Source organism: Cetorhinus maximus, chromosome 19, assembly GCF_964194155.1.
Source record: "Cetorhinus maximus chromosome 19, sCetMax3.hap1.1, whole genome shotgun sequence".
In the NCBI taxonomy this organism is placed as follows: domain Eukaryota; kingdom Metazoa; phylum Chordata; class Chondrichthyes; order Lamniformes; family Cetorhinidae; genus Cetorhinus; species Cetorhinus maximus.
The window spans coordinates 49,584,231-49,602,289 of NC_135897.1; the positions used below are offsets into that span (position 1 = coordinate 49,584,231).

An 18,059-nucleotide genomic window follows, 5' to 3' on the forward strand; every position below is an offset into this window, starting at 1 on the left:
CTTTCCCCAGACTGCTCCAAAATTCCTACGACAGTGGGATCAGATGGCCAGAATCACAGAGACTTGGGCTGTTTGCCCCATACTCACCCTAGTTTTTACATGGATTTACTTGGAGCTTTTCCTAGCAGGTGTAATGCCTGCTGAGCGGTGTAACTATAAGTAAATTAGCTGGAGTTGTCAAAGCACTCACAGCACCCCAGGCAATGTTCACCTCCCATATAAAAACAAAACACTGCGGATGCTGGAAAGCTGAAATAAAAACAGAAAATGCTGGAAAAACTCAGCAGGTCTGACAGTATCTGTGGGGAGAGAAACAGAGTTAACATTTCGAATCCATATGACTTCTTCATATGGACTTGAAACGTTAACTCTGTTTCTCTCTTCACAGATGCTGCCAGACTGCGGAGTTTTTCCAGCATTTTCTGTGTTTATAATGTTCATCTCCCTCCCGGCTCACCCCAACCCCCCCCCCCCCCCCCCCCCCAACCCAGACCGTGCTAATCCTCTCTCACATCCCCTTCTCCCCACTCACCTTCCAGAATCCCTGGCTCCTGTCTGGCCAATGTTGGTAGAGTCAGTATTGTCAGGGAGTGCAGAGGTAAGGTGGGGGTTCGGGGAATGGGGGCATTTTCATGGGGTGAGGGAGAGGGAGGGATGAACACTGTTAGGAGGTGAGCGAGGGGGGTGAACACTGTTGGGAGGTGAACATTGTCATGGATGAGGGAGGATGTGAATGTTGTTAGGAAGTGAGGGAGGGGGTGAACAGAGTTGGGGGGGGTGAGAGAGGGATTTGAGCATTATCGGTGGGGGGTGGTGGTGTAGTGGAGTTTGAGCATCGTTGCAGGGTTGAAGGATATTAACACTGTCAGTGAGGGGAGGCTGTGCAGTGTTAGTGTTGACATCTCCATTTAAACAAAACAATGTAAGTCATTCAACTAAAGATGGATCTTAAGGGACATGACTTCAGTTTATCATGAGATGCGCTGCGCTGGAATTACACTCACTGCTTGGCTGCCCGACTGTGTTCTTCTGTGCTGGAGCCTGCATGGGAAGGTGCAGTGTAAAATAGTGAGTGCATGGGCAGATAAATCGCAGTCAGTGTTGGATGCTCCCTCTCCGAAGCTGACCGGAATATCTGGGCCATTGAATGTCAGATATATTGCTGAGCTGTTGATAATTAATAGCAGTAACATAACTAAAGACTGAAAGGGGAAAAAATAACTTGTTAAATGAGGCAGGATTGGAACCTAATAAATGTAATGCCAGGTATCATGTGGACTGGCAGGATTGTGTAAAAATCATAGATGCATTTTAATCTGGCTGCAGAGTAAGTCAAGCTGAAAATTATTTTACGTACAGTACTCAAAATTTTGATATCTTAAATACTTATGCAAAAATATGAAGTTGTTTGCATTATCAGGATTGAACTTTCAATTGTACAGGTATTAACAGCACTAATGTATTCCTTCAGGAAGTCAACTGTGATTTTAAATTCAAGAAAGTGCTAGGAAGGCCTTAGAAGTTTGCAGGTGATGCATTCCCACCCCCCAGCCCCCCACCTCCACTGCTGAACCTTTGGAAATATATCCTCAACTCTCAGCCAGCCCACTGCAGAGTTGAGATCAGATTTTTATTTTGAAGTACAGAATCTTGAATACTTGGAAATAAGATAGAACAGCCTGAACTTTCAACTGTACTCCTAAGAAGCCTTTGGAAAAAAATGATAGGCTGGTCACTTGTGTTGTACACTTGTGTTGTAATGTCCAAAGCATTTTCTGACTATGTCCTGCCCCTAGTTTTAAGCAGTTTTCATCATTTACCTTATTTAAAATCATCAGCAAGATATGTTATTTTTTATTTGTTGTATGAAGAATATTGATTGCTTTAACTTTTGTATTGTGAAAAATATCAAAATTGTTTATTTGACAGAAAATATTGCTGTTAGGTAATACGATCATTTGAGCCACTGCACATGGCACTTAAAAAAGTGATCATATTTCTTCAGGATGTTGAACTTGTTGCATGTAATCATTCTTTTAAACGTTTCCACGCACTCAAATTAATTGTTTGTAAAATTATTTTGACAAAAAGGGAGGCAAAGGATAACAATGTTGTACTTTGCTTACGGGTACCATGTAAGAATCACAACAAATTAAAAATCTGTAAAAAGCTTTGTCAAGAAGAAAATACAAAATTCATGGCCTGAGTCTTTAAGATTTGTGCTCGTCGTATGATCTTACCATCCATGTTCATTGTTCCTATTTGTGCTACTTTTCAATGCATGCAGAAACCATTGACACTTGCCCAGCATGAGCAGTTAAGTTCTTTGTGGTTAGAAGAATTTTGCGTAAGACTGGTGTTACTGTATTGCAATTCTGTACACCTGTGATTGTTCCCATTAGATCTTGCATGACACTGAAATGCTTGTTAGTAATGTCCTGTTCTGGCTGTTAAAAGTTTATAAACGTTTTTCTTGTATCTCCAAATATCACAAAATGTGTGCACTTCTGCAGTAAGAAATGAGTTTCCGTCGTAAGTTTTAACTTCGTGCTACTCAATCTGTTAAGTAGACTTCATCTTAGAAATACTGAAGTAAAAGGATAAAATTAAAAACATTATGGTGTACATTATGGTACATATCTATGATCTAAAAATATATACTACTTGTTAAATGAGCCATCATGATTTAAAAATTCAGATGGACAGCTACTGTTCGTGATACTCGACTCATATGCTATATAATTAGGAATTGTTATCTCATTTAAATGCTGATACCTTGTATACCTCTAGAAGGTGTATAAATTATTTTGTTTTAAGAATTTTGGTTGACAGTTATAAATACTAGGTCTATACTAATATATTACCTCCTTGTATTTTTACAGTATGTAAAATTTTCCAGTTATTCCACTCCTAAGTTAAATCAGAATTGTTGCAGTGTAAGTTTATGGTGCAGTAAAATGTAAAGGAAACAATATTTTAGGGTATGTCAAATGTGGATAATGACATTGAAAAAGATTCCTGCCCAAGTTCACTTATGATGTTTGCCAACCAAAATCAGGATTCATTCAAGTTGATGACTTTAAAAGCCCTTCTTTGCATTGTGTCCCACATTTTTTTATCTCTAGAAACAGAAATTTTTGCAGCATTTTTGTATTTTAAGATCTGCATTCAAAAGTTATTCAAGAGCAAAATACATTATTTTCTGAATGAGATCTCTGGAAAATATTTTCCAATGTAAAAGAGATTTGGCACTTTTGATATTGCAACCTGTGTAATGGGTTGATCAGTTTAATTATTAACAAAGGAGTTTTAAGTTTTTGGTCTTCTCTTGAAATGGTGGGTATACTGCTACAGTGTTACTTTTTGTAATTGGTACATAATTCTTTCTATACATGATTGAAAAGCTTAGGCTGTAACTCAAAGCTTCTTAAATATGAAATGTGTTTTAGCATTTTTATCTTTTTATGCATTTTTAGATACTTTGTGCTGTTTCTTTTTTTAAACAAATGCATTTTACATTTCAATTTTTCAAGAAATGTTTTAAAACGATATTTTCTAGATTTTCTGAAGTCATGTATGTTCTTGAATTCTCTTTTTTCCTCCATTTTCTTCATTTTTAATCCTAGGTCCCCTTGCAAAGAAACAGGCTGATGATTTAGGTGATAATGATGGCGCAGAAGATGAAGGTATTTTTTGCCGCCAAACCAATATGCATGACAATGACCGTCTAAATTTTTCGTCCCTCCTAAAATACATTTTTAATGCATTTTTGAAGTGCAGATTTTTAGCACTTAGTTTTCCGTCTTTTTGTCTTATTGTTTATTATTGACATTTTATCATTTTTTAACTTGAATGCTTTTAAGATCATTCTTCCACAATACTTGAATGTAGCAAGTTAGAGAGAAAATGCCTCCACAAAGCATTATTAAAACAATCTTTTTTAAGCTCACATTTATGTTGACATAAATGTAGGTGTTTTCAACATGGTATCAGCTCAAAAATCATATGACTTAATGTATTAAAGAAATATTATCCTTCTATTAGCATTAATGCATGCCTTCAAATTATTTGCGTTTTGCAGGTACCAAAAAGCAAACCAGGTGCATTTGGTCTTTCCTTAAGTTATGTCACAGCCACTTATAAATGTTATTAATTAATATATCTGTGCAGCATTGTTCTTCACAAAGGCCTAATAGTTTCAAATTTAAATGCTTCTCAAGCAAAGGTTTTTGCATTTATACAGTATTTTTGGAGAGTTTGGAGTGTGTATTTGGAAAAGGACCAATGTTATATGTATTTCTTGTGTAACACTAAGAAGTATATATTTTGTGCCATGGCGTTAATATAATAAGTTCTTTCTTTGCAATAGCTTTCAGATATGTAATTTCCAATTTAATTGTAGTTCTGGCTTCTAGCATCATGCTCCTACATAGCACATATACATTAAAGTCAGCATCACTATGTAGATCACGTATCGCACAAGTTTATTGTACAGGTTTTGCTACAGTTAAACCTGATGTTATGTTTCAGTTGCGATGGTCCACATGATTAAAAAAGCATTGCCACTGTCAGGACTCCCGTGTGAATGGCCATTCAAGCGAGATACCTTGAAGTAATAAAAACCTTCCTTTGTCATCCAGCTTTAAGGCACTGCTCTCTCCTGGTTCCCTCATAACTGTCACAATGTGGATGATACATTCCCTCTAATGGTTTCTTCCTTACCTGCATAATCACCTCTGTTGTACCTCGGAAGTCTGTTCTTGATTTTCCCTTTTCACAATCATTGTAACTACTTCCGCCAACTGGAAGTGCGTTAGGAACAGTTGCGCATGTGCACTTGACCCACATTGGCCGCATGTGCAGTGGTTCCTGATGCCAACACAAAAACTCTGCAGTAATATCAAGGTAGAGAAACGGCTGCATCTACAGATCAAAACCCCTCACACAGAAGACCAATCAACTGGCCACAATCCATAATAAATCAGACCATGTAAATAAACAAAATAAACGAGTTTAATTAAATGTTATTTTTCTCCAAAGTATCTTGCCAAATCCTCTAGATACCTGTCTGATATCAAAACTCAATAAGCCAAAATTTCTTCTCTTCAACATTAGGCAAAAACAAAATAATTCTTTTACATTTCCGCCAGTAACTGTATGCCTCTGGTCTTGGCTATATCAACCTCCCAGCTGCCACTTCAGACTGAGTGAGGAGAATGGAATCTTTGTGTACTGTTTCATCCAATTGAGAGTTTCCTGTCTCACAACACCCATTACCAAGACTGCTTATTTCCACCTCTGTGCATGTCTGCCTTTACCCTTAACTCTTTCCATCAGTCCCTCCTGCCCTCTTCATTGCCACCAGCAAAACTCTAAATTATCACTTCATCACAGTAAAGATTGACTTATCTAATGCTCCCGTCAGTTGGTTTTCATGCCTCAACCTATTACAAACTTTAATCAATTCAAAACTCTTCAGCCTCTATCCTCAGTAAATTTTCATACTACCATCACTCCCATTCTCTCTACGTCTCAGCAGCAATTTGTGCACCAGTGAGCTCATTTCAGAATTCTTACCTATGGATTCATATCCCTGCATTGTATGCTCCCAGCTAATTTGGCGATTTATCCTAAATAAAAACAGGAAGTGCTGGAAAAACTCAGCAGGCCTGGCAGCATCTGTGGAAAGAGAAACAGAGTTAACGTTTCAAGCCCAATACGACTCTTATTCGGAATTTTTTGCTTTTATTATTATGACAATTTATCCTCCTGCCTTAAATCCCTGTATGGCCCCTTCTCTAATGTTGTGTTTCTGTTTGAGTTCCACTACACTATTGGTGGCCACTTCTTTAGCCATTACATTTCTGTCCAGGAACTCCCAGACCAGTTTCTTCTGCCTTGTCACCTTTATGTTTAAAACACTCCTCAAAACCTTTTACTTAAGTGTGCATTTGATATCCTTCAACTTTCTTCATTTTTCATACACTTCTCTGCTCCAATGTTCACTTTGTTTGTTTTCTTATCTTTTCATGTTAAGCAATTATTCTTTGATGCAAAGCTTACTGTAGAAAAGCAAGCTGTTGTTTATATTTTCCCATAGCTATTTTAAAAAAAAATAGTAATTGTAAAGCCATCACTATAATGCCACTATAGTCTTGCTGCACACTGTAATGAAAACTGGGCCATTACAGCCACAAAATTATATAGTAATGCTTTCCTTATTCATGGCATTAAACTCCACCCATAAAGCAGAGCACAAAAATCCAAAAACAGAACCAATTTCTGATTTTTTTTTTGCCTTTAAAGCAATTTAGTAGATGTAAGGCGCATAAAATGAATCCTATACATCCAGTCTTAATTCCACTCCTTGGAATAATTGATTACATAAACTTTCTTCTATTTTAATCTGTATCTAAATAATGGATAACACTAAATGCTTAATTGCATATATTTGTCGTACAGTGTACTTTTGTTAGCCGTCATCAAATGAACAGATACTCAGCTGGTGTCTTCATCATATAGACATAACTAACCTTGAACAAGAAACCTTTTGAAAAGTTAACTGAAAGTAAATAGCTATCATATTGCATCATTGAAATCCCTTTTGTAAGTAATGTATAAGTGCATTCTGCTTGTGAATTATCATCAGCATTATTTTAGTAGATTTTAATCTGTTCTAATTTGGTTGGAGAAGTATTGCTGAAAATAAAATAAACACAATTGTTTGGTTTACATTTTAATCTCCCTGTAAAGTCACCTGAATGTTAATTTGAAGCATTTTGTGGAGAAATTATTTTAGTGTTCTGTATTTTATGAGTTGGCTTATGAAGCAATTGATATTAATTCGAAGTACTTACTGAAAAATTAGTATTATTAAAGCTTTCAACAGTAGATGGGTAGATTGGAAAAGTTTGTTCTGCTATCAGACAACTTAATGCTTTCATTATCATCACCATATATTCTGTGTGCAATAAGAATCTTACCTGATCACAAATGAACATGATCACAAAAGTGTTTACACTTAATCCTGTCCTGTGGTCAAATCCAGCCCAATTCCAAATAATGTAACTTTTTTTACTCGCGTTATTTTTTAGTGAATAGTAGCCTGATTGCACTGCCTGCTCACTCGGGGTATTTTGAATTGAGTTTCACCAGCCCCTAAAATCTACTGTAATCCATTGTAAAAAAAAATAATTTAAACAGATTATTGCCAATGAAGCAATTAACTACAAACGTTTGCTTGAGAAACTTAATACATCATTTCATTTAAATTAGATAACTCAAACTCATTATTATTACAAACTGAGAAATATTCTTACACTGCTGCCATTGCTGGTTCAAACCTTTTTGAACTGTGTGTCATTTTTCAGATATTCGAGATAGTGGACCCAAACCTGTTATGGTTTTCATCCATGGTGGATCATACATGGAGGGCACAGGAAATATACTTGATGGAAGTGTACTGGCAAGTTATGGCAATGTCATAGTCATCACTGTCAACTACCGGCTTGGTGTTTTAGGTAAGACCATGCTTCTTTTGTAATTCAGGTTTATTATTTGTTCAAATCCTTGAGTAAATAGCATTTCTATTTTCTGTGGAGCATATGATTTCTGTGCTTAAAATATATCCAAAATATGCTATTGACATGATGAAATGTGAGACATGTGGTAAGATGCCTGGATTTTCACTAAGATCAACTGCAATGTCACAATAGTGAAGTTAATAATTCAGATGGATGAAGTGACAGCCATAGGTGCTGAACAGTGTAATGCATTCAAACACTTTGTTCTTTTCTCTAAAAGTCTGGGTTTCAATACCCGCCAGTTAGGTGGGTTGATATATCTTTTTTGAAGGTTATAACAGTTCTCCCAAGTGAAATTGCGGGTTCCTAATGGATGCAAGTTGACTGAACTTCTACGTTTATAATTGCCATAATTGTCCCTGGCTCAGCCATCAAACTCTGAGAGGCAATACATAGGCAGCTCAGTAGCGCAAAGGGACTGTTGTTCTGAGCTTGGGTTTGAATATATTATATGCGTGAAACTTGCATTATCTGTACTCTTGATATTTCTAGCTTAAAATAGCCAACAATTAAGCTGTGGTCCTGTGGTATATTACGCAAGTAGCCATAATAATCTGTATTTTTACTGGTGCTACAAACAAATATTGGTTGTACAAACCTGATGATAATTTGAATAAGTAAATCATGTGGGTAAAGATTAAGTGCTCTGACTTAAGAACAAATATTTGGTACACATTGTAAACCTTTTCTTACTTCTGTGCAATAACCCTTGAAATCAACCAGCAGCTGTATAATATGCAGCATAATGTTATGTCTGTGGTGTATAGTTAAGTGTCTGATTTTGTTATCTAGCAATTCTAACATCTTTGTACCATTTAGAACAAAACTAGTGGAGTATCAAAAAAATAACATTTAAAAAATGAGTCAGAATAGTAGCAGGAAAAGTGTGACCATAGGGATGATTTTTTGGTTTCCCACAGCAAAATGAACATTCTCAAGTCTTTGACTTTGTTGTTTCCCCAAGTCAAAGAAACAGTTTTACATCCTTAACTTTAAACTGTAATTTATCTTGCAGCAGTGTTAATGTAACATAACTAGAGATAATTTTATGGAAGCAAATAGGTATTTTCATCAGAAATACACTATATGAAAAGAGTACTTTGTGTAACTTTCTCCATGTTATTCCTTCTGCAGCAAATATATATATAAAATATATAAATACATATATATATATATATATTATATATTTAGTGGGCTTCATTGGTATAGAACCAAAAATACTGAGGGCTGGAATTTTGCGGAGTCAGGCCAACTCTGGTGACCACTAAAAATTATGGGAATGCAGAGGTCTCACTCCCATTTCCAATAGGTCCCATTTTTGCTGGTGGGGGGAAAGGAGGCAGGCTGTGAATCTCACAGATGTGGAATCCAAACTCAGCAGGGCCATTTGAAATTAGTGCTGAGTTCAAACAGACCCCATTTTTGCTCTCCCAAGGGCCTTAACCCACAGTGTACAAGTCACAAATTTATGGAGTAGACATAAATACTCTTGAAGCGTGGGTAATGTCTGGGTCATGATCTGATTTTTAAAAAGTTCCCAGTCCTTTAAACACAACAAAAAACAGACTGAAGCTGTCAGTGAGAGTAAAAGAACATCATGTGTTGGACTGCTTTGATTGATAGGCCACCCGGTGCAGTTCAGGAAAAACCATTACCATTTATTCCTGTAGTTTCAATAGAGTTCTTTGTTGACATTTACGAAGAGCTGTTATTACAGATGAAATCATGAGTTTCAAAAGCTAACAAAGCACTTAGCTGGGGGTGGGGTGGTGGTGCTGAGTTCACATTTTGATTGACAGTTTAAAGAGGCTATGAAAGGATTAGCTGTTTTTGATGTGGTTACTGAATAGAAGTTTGTTTGTTTTTATAACAGATTAAACACTTGGATTTAAAACCTTTGAATGGCTTTCATGTAGGGGAGTTTTTTTCAGCATCAAGTGTGCATGAGTGAGAGTTTTCTTAGATTGTTAGAAGTTTATTTATTATTCATCTCCATATAGTCCCTGAGGTCTTTCCATAGTGGGTACTGGGTGAGTGACTATGGAGGCTGTATGGGTGTAAGAGGGGCATTAGGAGGTGGTAACAGGGCATGATTTGGCATGGAGGGGGCATGGGGAGTGGATCATGATGTGAATGGGCGAGGGATAGAGACTAACAGATTCTAAAACAACTGGGACAAAGTCCCAGAGGACCGAGGCGGGCCTTCTAACCAGCCCGCCTCGGCACTTGCTCGCCCCCGTGGCCACCGACTATCTGCTTCCGGGGTTGGCGGACCCGACTCAATTCAGCCCCTGCCTCCCCAGAGCAGAAATTGGGTGTAATGAGGACCTTTAAACTAAGGCAGGTATGCTGAGTCAAGAAATTTTCCAACTCGAGTTACCTGCCTCAGTAGCGAAAATGCAGCCCTTAGTTGCTTATGAGAAATGCAGGCTCTTTAGGTCACAGTATTTTGATCAACAAAATACTATTTTCTAGGCTTAACACTTCAGCTTACCTTGCATGGACTTAAAATTCCACTGCAGTTAATAGGATTCTCAATTTACTTATCCATTTTCACTGTTGTAATTAGACAGTTGAGAAGGCAGCCTGAGTTCTAAACACCTACACATAGTTCGTACTGTTGCTTCATAACAGAGGTACATAATTTCCTTCTGCATATTTTTATTTCTTCCTTGATCACCCACTCCCACTGTATTTGTTAGCCCAATCAAAATGTGGGTATACTGGCCTGCCAGTGCTAGATCTGAATTAACAATCAAGGTTGGGATTTAAATTTAGGATTTCTAAGCCAGTATTTTCCAATTCAACAGTGCTGAACAATGCCAGGACTTTTTGGTCATTTAAATTAATGGTCAGAGAGTTATGGGTAGTGTTTGCAGAATTTTATGACATGCACTTCCCCTGTTTGCCAGGAGCCTGAGGTGAAAAATTTCACCCTCTGTGTCTTACTGCAAGAATTCGTTTTTCTAACACAATCTCTGTTTTATTGATGTTACATCATCATTCTTGAGTGCCTTTTTAAAAAGCTAATTATACTTAAAGTATCTTAAAAAGTATAAAATTTCTAGAATAATTCAGTATCACATCTGCTGCTTTCCTGGCAGGCAATGTGATGTCTGTGGAGGCACTTAATGATTAGGCTGTTCCGGGAACACAACATGCCTGGCAACTATTTGAAAGCATGACAGCCTTGAAAGTTGTCCATTAGCAGTGAATTATTTAGCAATTTAAAAAAAAATCTATTTCTACCTTTTTCATTTGATTTTGAAAACTTTCTGATAGCAAAGTTTGGCAAGCAAGTTTTCATCGATATGATCCTGCATGGCACGAATATGCCAGTTAATGCACACAGATGTAGACACAAAGGCCCTGAGATTCCTAGGGGTCTGCTTTACTAGCACAAATGCAGTGGAGTGAAACTCCTGTCTGCTCATTCCATTTTCTGCTGATGTCATTCCTTGCAATGATATTACTCCTCAATTGCATCCACCCAGTGGCCAAAGAGCTCTTTCCAGAGTCGCAGTATGATTTTCACCCATCAAGAGGCACATCAGACAAGATCTTCACTCCACGGCAAATCCAAAAAAAAATGCAAGGAACACTGTGCATGGCCTTTTTTGACCTCACGAAAGCCTTTGCCTCTGAACCATGAAGGAGTATCCCTCTCAAATTTGGCTGTCCACAGAAATTTGTCACCATCCTCTGCCTGTTCCACAATGACATGCAAGCTATGGTCCTCACCAGTAGAACCACTACAGACCTTATCTCAGTGAAGACTGGGGCTAAACAAGGCTGTGTCATCACACCAACCCTCTTCTTCATCTTCCTCACTGCAATACCTCACCTCACCTCCAGCAAACTACCAAGTTACAGAACAGTTGGGAAACTTTGATCCGTGCTGCCTTCAAGCTAAAACCAAAATCACTCCCAAGTTCAGTCGTTGAGCTCCAATTTGCAGATGTTGCTTGTATGTGCGCACTCACTGAGAAACTGAATTTGTCATTGTCAATTTCTCTGAAGTATATGAGAAAATTGGCCTTTCACTAAACACTAGAAAACTAGGGTCCTCTTCTAACCAGTTTCCACGGCACAACAGCTCACCCCATCAATTAAGATCAATGGCAAGATCCTGGAAAATGTGAATGTTGCCTGGGATGAAACATTTAAGTTATGAAGAGAGGTCGGATAGACTTGGGTTGTTTCGTTGGAGCAGAGAAGACTGAGGGGCGACCTAATTGAGGTGTACAAGATTATGAGGGGCATGGACAGGGTGGATAGGGAGCAGCTGTTCCCCTTAGTTGAAGGGTGAGTCACGAGGGGACATAAGTTCAAGGTGAAGGGCAGGAGGTTTAAGGGGGTCGTGAGGAAAAACTTTTTTACCCAGAGGGTGGTGACGGTCTGGAATGCACTGCCTGGGAGGGTGGTGGAGGCGGGTTACCTCACATCCTTTAAAAAGTACCTGGATGAGTTCTTGGCACATTATAACATTCAAGGCTATGGGCCAAGTGCCGGTAAATGGGATTAGGTAGTTAGGTCAGGTGTTTTTCACATGTCGGTGCAGACTTGATGGGCCGAAGGGCCTCTTCTGCACTGTGTGATTCTGTGATTCTCTGTGATTTTCCATATCTAGGGAGCCTCCTCTTGACGAAGACAGTCATTGACATCAAGTTTTAACATTACCCCCATAATGCTAGCATCCCCTCCCAAGGCAGCATGTCCAGCATCAAGGTGCTAGTCAATCAAAACCAGCTCCACTGGGCAGGAAATGTTGTTTGTATGTCTGACATCAGACTCCTAAAGCAGCTGCTATACTTGGAACTTGGTCATGGCAGGAGACTCGCAGGTGGACAGTAGAAATGCTTTCGGGATGTCCTCAAAGTATCCCTGAAGAGATCCAACATTCATGCCGACTCCTGGGAGCCCTTGGCTTGTGACTGACCAAAATGGAGAAGATTCATTCGGGAAGGCACCAAACACATGGAGAAACTTCGTCTGGAAAGTGCAGAGCCGAAGTTGAGGCACTGGAGAAAGCGCCTCCAAACAACTCATCTACCTGACCTTTGAAGCACCACCTGCCCCACATGTAGCAGAGTCCATAGCTTGTGCAATGGATTTAGCAGCCATCTCAGAGCCCCTTGGACTGGAGTGGAAGCATGTCACCCTTGATCCTGAGAGACTGCCTTAGAAGAAAAGAGCGCCCATTCCAGTTCCCGGGCACAGGGTCGCTTGCATGACTGTGCAGGCATATCACACCTGCATGATTAAAGTGGAATTTATCCTGAACTGCTGACCACTATGTTGAAGCAGTACCATGTCAATCTGATGGCAGAGAAGGCTTAACGAGGCTTGAAGAAATACTATTAATGGATTAAATTGGCTTTTTGTGGAAGGTAATTGATCAATTACCTTACAATGGAATTTAAACCTGCTCTCAGCCATTGAGAGTTATGCTAAGGGTGGGATTCCCCTGAACCTGGGACACTTACCTTCGGAAGCTGAGAGGAAAAGACCTGCTTGGGAACACCTTGAATCGGGAGCATTCAGGAGCTGAATGAGTTTGAAAAGAAAATCTAACAGTGACATCACAGGAAAATTGTCATCCAATTGGTTGGTGAGTAACTGTGGTTATGAACTGCTTGTAAATAGCTGAAAATTAAAAAAAATGTTAAAAAATAATTAGTCAAGGCAGCTAATTAATTAATTAAGTGACATAAGCAGAAGGGAAGTAAAGACATGGCGGGGCAGCTTGGCCACGTGGAATGCTCATCCTGTAACATGTGGAAAGCCGTGGCCTAGATGACCAAAAAATGCAGGATGTTTCACCAGCTGCAGAAACTTGAGCTCTAGGTTTCGGAACTCGAGCAAAGCCTGGAGTGACGGTGGTGCATCCACGAGGCTGACAACTAAGTGGATAGTGTAGCATAAGGGTCTGGCAGATTTAGGGTTAATGTGGGACTGAGTATAGTACTGCTCACACAGTGATGTAAGAGAACACAGGGTCAAAGTGGTGTTGGACAGAGCTGCGTGTAGACCGAAGCATGGAAACAGCTCCTAGCTTGTACCCTTTACTGTATATTTGTAAATAGTTTTACTAGTTAATAAAGACTTAGGGCAGAATTTTGCCTTTGATGGGTGGGCGGGCGGCTCAGTGGCGGGCGGGCAGACGATCGCTGCCGCCAAAACAGGCCCTGCCTCAGCGTCGGGCAGGCCGGCCACGGGAAGCATTATGCGCTTCCTGTGAGGGGGGAGAGGGATTCCCCAACTGTCAGAGTGCGCTCTTTCGTGCATGTGCGTGAAAGAGCGCACATCTCCCTGAGACTAAGTGCTGCCTCAGGGAGAGTGCTGACAGTTTTTGAAAGTTGAAAAATAAAAAAATTATTAACATGGCCCCCTCATGTGACAATGTCACACGAGATGAGACATATTAATAAATATCACATAAACTTTATTAAAGTTTTTTAAAACAGACATTGTCGGTGGATGAGGTTTCATGTTTTTTCAGAAGCCCGCTGGGGCTCCTAGCCTGCCCGCCAACCTTAAGGTTGGATGGGCAGGGCCTTTAATTGACTTAATTATCCTGTTAATGGCCTCAATTGGCCATTGACAGGTCGGCGGGCGGACAGCTAATTGCGCTGTCCGCCCGCCTTCCTGAATATTTAACTGGGGTGCGATGACATTGGGGGTTCCCCCTGACATTATCCCGTGTCATTTTCGCGTTGGCGAGCAGGCCCCGCCCCCAGCTTGCCGACGGAAAAATTCTGCCCTTAGAGTTAACCTGCTAAAGACTATGAAGACTTAACCTACCGAGATGTAACCATTGACCCACAACAGATAGCACGTTTCGGACGGTGGTCATATGGCAGGTTAATAGAGAGCAGGCAGAGGGAAAATTGGTGACTGTTAGACAGTCTGTGAAGACCAGGCAGGCAGTGCAGGAGTCCCCTGAGTCCACAGTGGGGAGTAGTGATAATGTCGTTGGACTAGTAATCTAGAGGCCCAGGCTAATTCTCCGGGGCCATGAGTTCAAATCCCACCATGGCAGTTAGTGGAATTTGAATTCAGTTAATAAATCTGGAATATAAAGCTAGGCTTAGTGATGGTGGCTATGAAACTATCATCAATTGTTGTAAGAACCCATCTGGTTCACTAATGTCCTTCAGATTCCCTAAGAATCTTTCCCTTTAGGGAAGGGAATCTGACATCTTTACCTGGTCTGGCTACATGTGACCCCAGACCCACAGTAATGTGGCCGACTCTTAACTGCCCTCTGAAATGGTCTAGCAAGCCACTCAGTTCAAGGGCAATTTGGGATGGGCAACAAATGCTGGCCTTGCCAGTGACACCCACATACCCATGAAATAACAAAGAAAAACAAAATCATTCACTAACTGGATTTCCATTTTGGTTACTGGTGAGGGTAAAGGTTCCTCAGAGGAGCGTAGCAAGAGCCAAGCCCATCGCACCACAGGTGGTTCAGCTGCACATTTTGTGGGGGGAAGGAAGAGTGGAAGAGCAAAAGTAGTAGATGATTTGTTAGTTAGGGGAATAGACAGGCATTTCTGCGGTCATAGATATGACTCCAGGATGGTATATTGCCTCCCTGGTGGCAGGGTCAGGGCTGTCATGGAACGGCTGCAGGACATTCTTTTGGGCGAGGATGAACAGCCGGAAATCATGGCCCACATTTGTACCAACAACATAGGTAAGAGGTATGAGGCCCTGAAAGCAGAATTCAGGGAGCTCAGAAAGAGATTGAAAAGCAGGACCTCTAAGGTAGTAATCTCAGGATTGCTCCCAGTACCATGTGCTAGAGAGTGTAGAAACAGAAGGATTGAGCAAATGAACGCTTGGCTGGAGAAATGGCATAGGAGGGAGGACGCTAGATTTCTGGGGCATTAGGACCAATTCTGGGACAGGTGGAACCTGTACAAGGCAGTTAGCAGGACTGGGACTAATATCCTTGCAGGGAGATTTGCTAGTGTTGTTGGGGTGGTTCTAGACAAGCTTGTCAGGGGTATGGAAACCTGAGGGGGAATTCAGATAGGAGAAAGACAAAGCTGGTAATGGGAAGTACAAATGTAGTAAACAAAAATGGAAGGCAGCAGAAACAAAAGCCAGTATCACTAAAAGTCAAAATATGGAATAATGTTAAAAAGGCAAAATTAAAGGCACTCCGTCAGAATTCGCGCAGCAGTCACAACAAGATAGATGAATTGTTCGCACGAATAAAGGTAAATTAGTGTGATATAGTTACCATTTTGGAGGCGTGGCTGCAGGGTGACCAAGGCTGAGAATTAAATATCCATGAATCCAGATCAAGTATCCTTTATCCGAAATCCTCGGGGCCAATCACGTTTCGGATTTTAGATAATTTTGGTTTTTGGATATTGCATATAGGACTAGGCCTATTTACATTACAGTAGCCTAAGCCTAGGCTAGCTATAGTCTAAAGTAGAGAAGATAAGCAGCAAACAGAAAATAACAAAAGATAAAGTAAAGCTGGCAACGCCAAGTTCACATGTTCCAGCTGCTCACGTTGGAACTGGTGGAGGTCTTGTCTGAAAGCCTGTCTATTGCAAAGTATAAGAACTGTTTCAGAGAAATCACTTTGCATTGTACGCAGCACGGTTTCTGTTTTATTTTCATTATCAGATGAATGCTTACTGACAGATTAGGGAACCTTTGAACTTTTATAACAAATGTCATTCAGTCCCCATACAACAACCTGTTCAAGCTCTTGTGCTGTAACTTTAATTGGTTGGTGAGGTTCCTGTTGAGCGCAGAAAAACAACTAGACTGCCCATGCTAACGGTCAGGTGCGGTCAGCGAGGTTTGTGTCGACTCGGGTCAGGGACATCTCACGCTGAAGGTCAGGTGCAGTTGGCGAAGGTCAGGGACTTCCCAGGCTGAAGGTCAGGTGCGGTTGGCGAGGTTTGTGTTGGCTCAGGTCAGGGACTTCCTGCGCTAAAGTCAATGAGGTTAAAAAATGTGCTGTTTTTGGATGTGTTTGGTTTTTGGATTTATGGATAACAGATACGCGACCTGTATTCAATATTTAGGAAGGACAAGCAAAAAGGAAAAGGAGTTGGGGTAACACTGATAATAAGGGATGTGATCAGCACATTAGTGAGAGACGATCTTAGATTGGAAGAACAAGATCTGTTTGCATGGAGCTAAAAAACAGCAAGCGGCAGCAAATATTAGTAGCAGTTATTTATGGGTTACCAAACTGTAGTGGTAATTTAGGGCACTGTATGAATCAGGAAATTAGAGGTGCATGCAGCTAGGGTAATACGGTAATCATGGGAGACTTCAATTTACATATAGGCTGGGTAAATCTAACGAGCATTAATGCTATGGAGGAAGAATTCCTTGAATATATATGAGATGGTTTAGTAAAGCAGTATGTTGAGGAACCAATGAGGGAACAGGCTATTTTAGATCTAGTATTATGCAACAAGAGAGGGCTAATTAATCTTGTAAAAGGGCCCTTAGGGAAGAGTGACCATAACCTGTTTCTATCTTTTTCCTAAGTAGGGTCATAAATCTAAACAAAGGGAACTATGAAGGTATGAGGGGCAAGTTGGCTGTGGTAGATTGGGAAAACACATTAAAAGGTGTGATGATAGACAGGCAATGGCTAGTATTTAAAGAACTAATACATGGTTTACAAAAAATATACATTCCTTTAAGGCACAAAAACCCAACAGGAAAAGTGAATCAACTGTGGCTACCAAAGTAAGTTAAAGAATGTATGAAATCAAAGGAAGAGGCTTATAAAGTTGCCAAAAAAAGTAGTAAGCCTGAGGATTGGGAGAATTTTAGAATTCAGCAAAGGAGGACCAAGAAACTGATAAAGAAAGGGAGAATAGAACATGAATGTAAACTAGCAAGAAACATAAAAATGGACTGTAAAAACTTTTATAGGTATGTAAAAAGGAAAAGAAGAGCAAGGACACATGTGGGTCCATTACAGGCAGAGACAGGAGAATTTATAATGGAACATAGTGAAATGGCAGAGAAGTTAAATAATTACTATATCTGTCTCCATGGAGGAAGATATAAGAAATCTCCCAGAAATAATAGCGGACTAAGGGACTACTCAGAATGAGGAGCTCAAGGAAATTAATATTAGTAAAAAAAAAAACTGGAGAAATTAATGGGACTGAAAGTTGATAAATCCTTGGGACCCGATGATCTACATCCCAGAGTGTTGAAAGAGGTGACTATAGAGATAGTGGATGTATTGGTGGTCATCTTTCAAAATCTGGAACGGTGCTTGCAGTTTGGAAGGTTGAAAATGTAACCCCACTGTTGAAGAAAGGAGAGAGAAAGAAAACTGGGAACTACAGACCTGTAGTAGGGAAAAATGCTAGAATCTGTTATAAAGGATGTGATAATTGGTCATTTAGAAAATAATGATCTGATTGGACAGAGTCAACATGGATTTATGAGAAGGAAATCATGTTTGGCAAA

General features: G+C 39.9%; 1 protein-coding gene across 1 annotated transcript in view; it reads left to right on the top strand.

Moving 5' to 3' along the window:
- Window positions 1–18,059, top strand: part of nlgn1 (neuroligin 1) — a 708,221-nt gene that overhangs the window by 162,894 nt on the left and 527,268 nt on the right. The window contains exons 4-5 of the mRNA XM_078563826.1: window positions 3,627–3,686; window positions 7,371–7,520. Of these exons, the coding sequence (XP_078419952.1) occupies window positions 3,627–3,686; window positions 7,371–7,520 (210 nt within the window). The remainder of the gene's footprint in view (window positions 1–3,626; window positions 3,687–7,370; window positions 7,521–18,059) is intronic.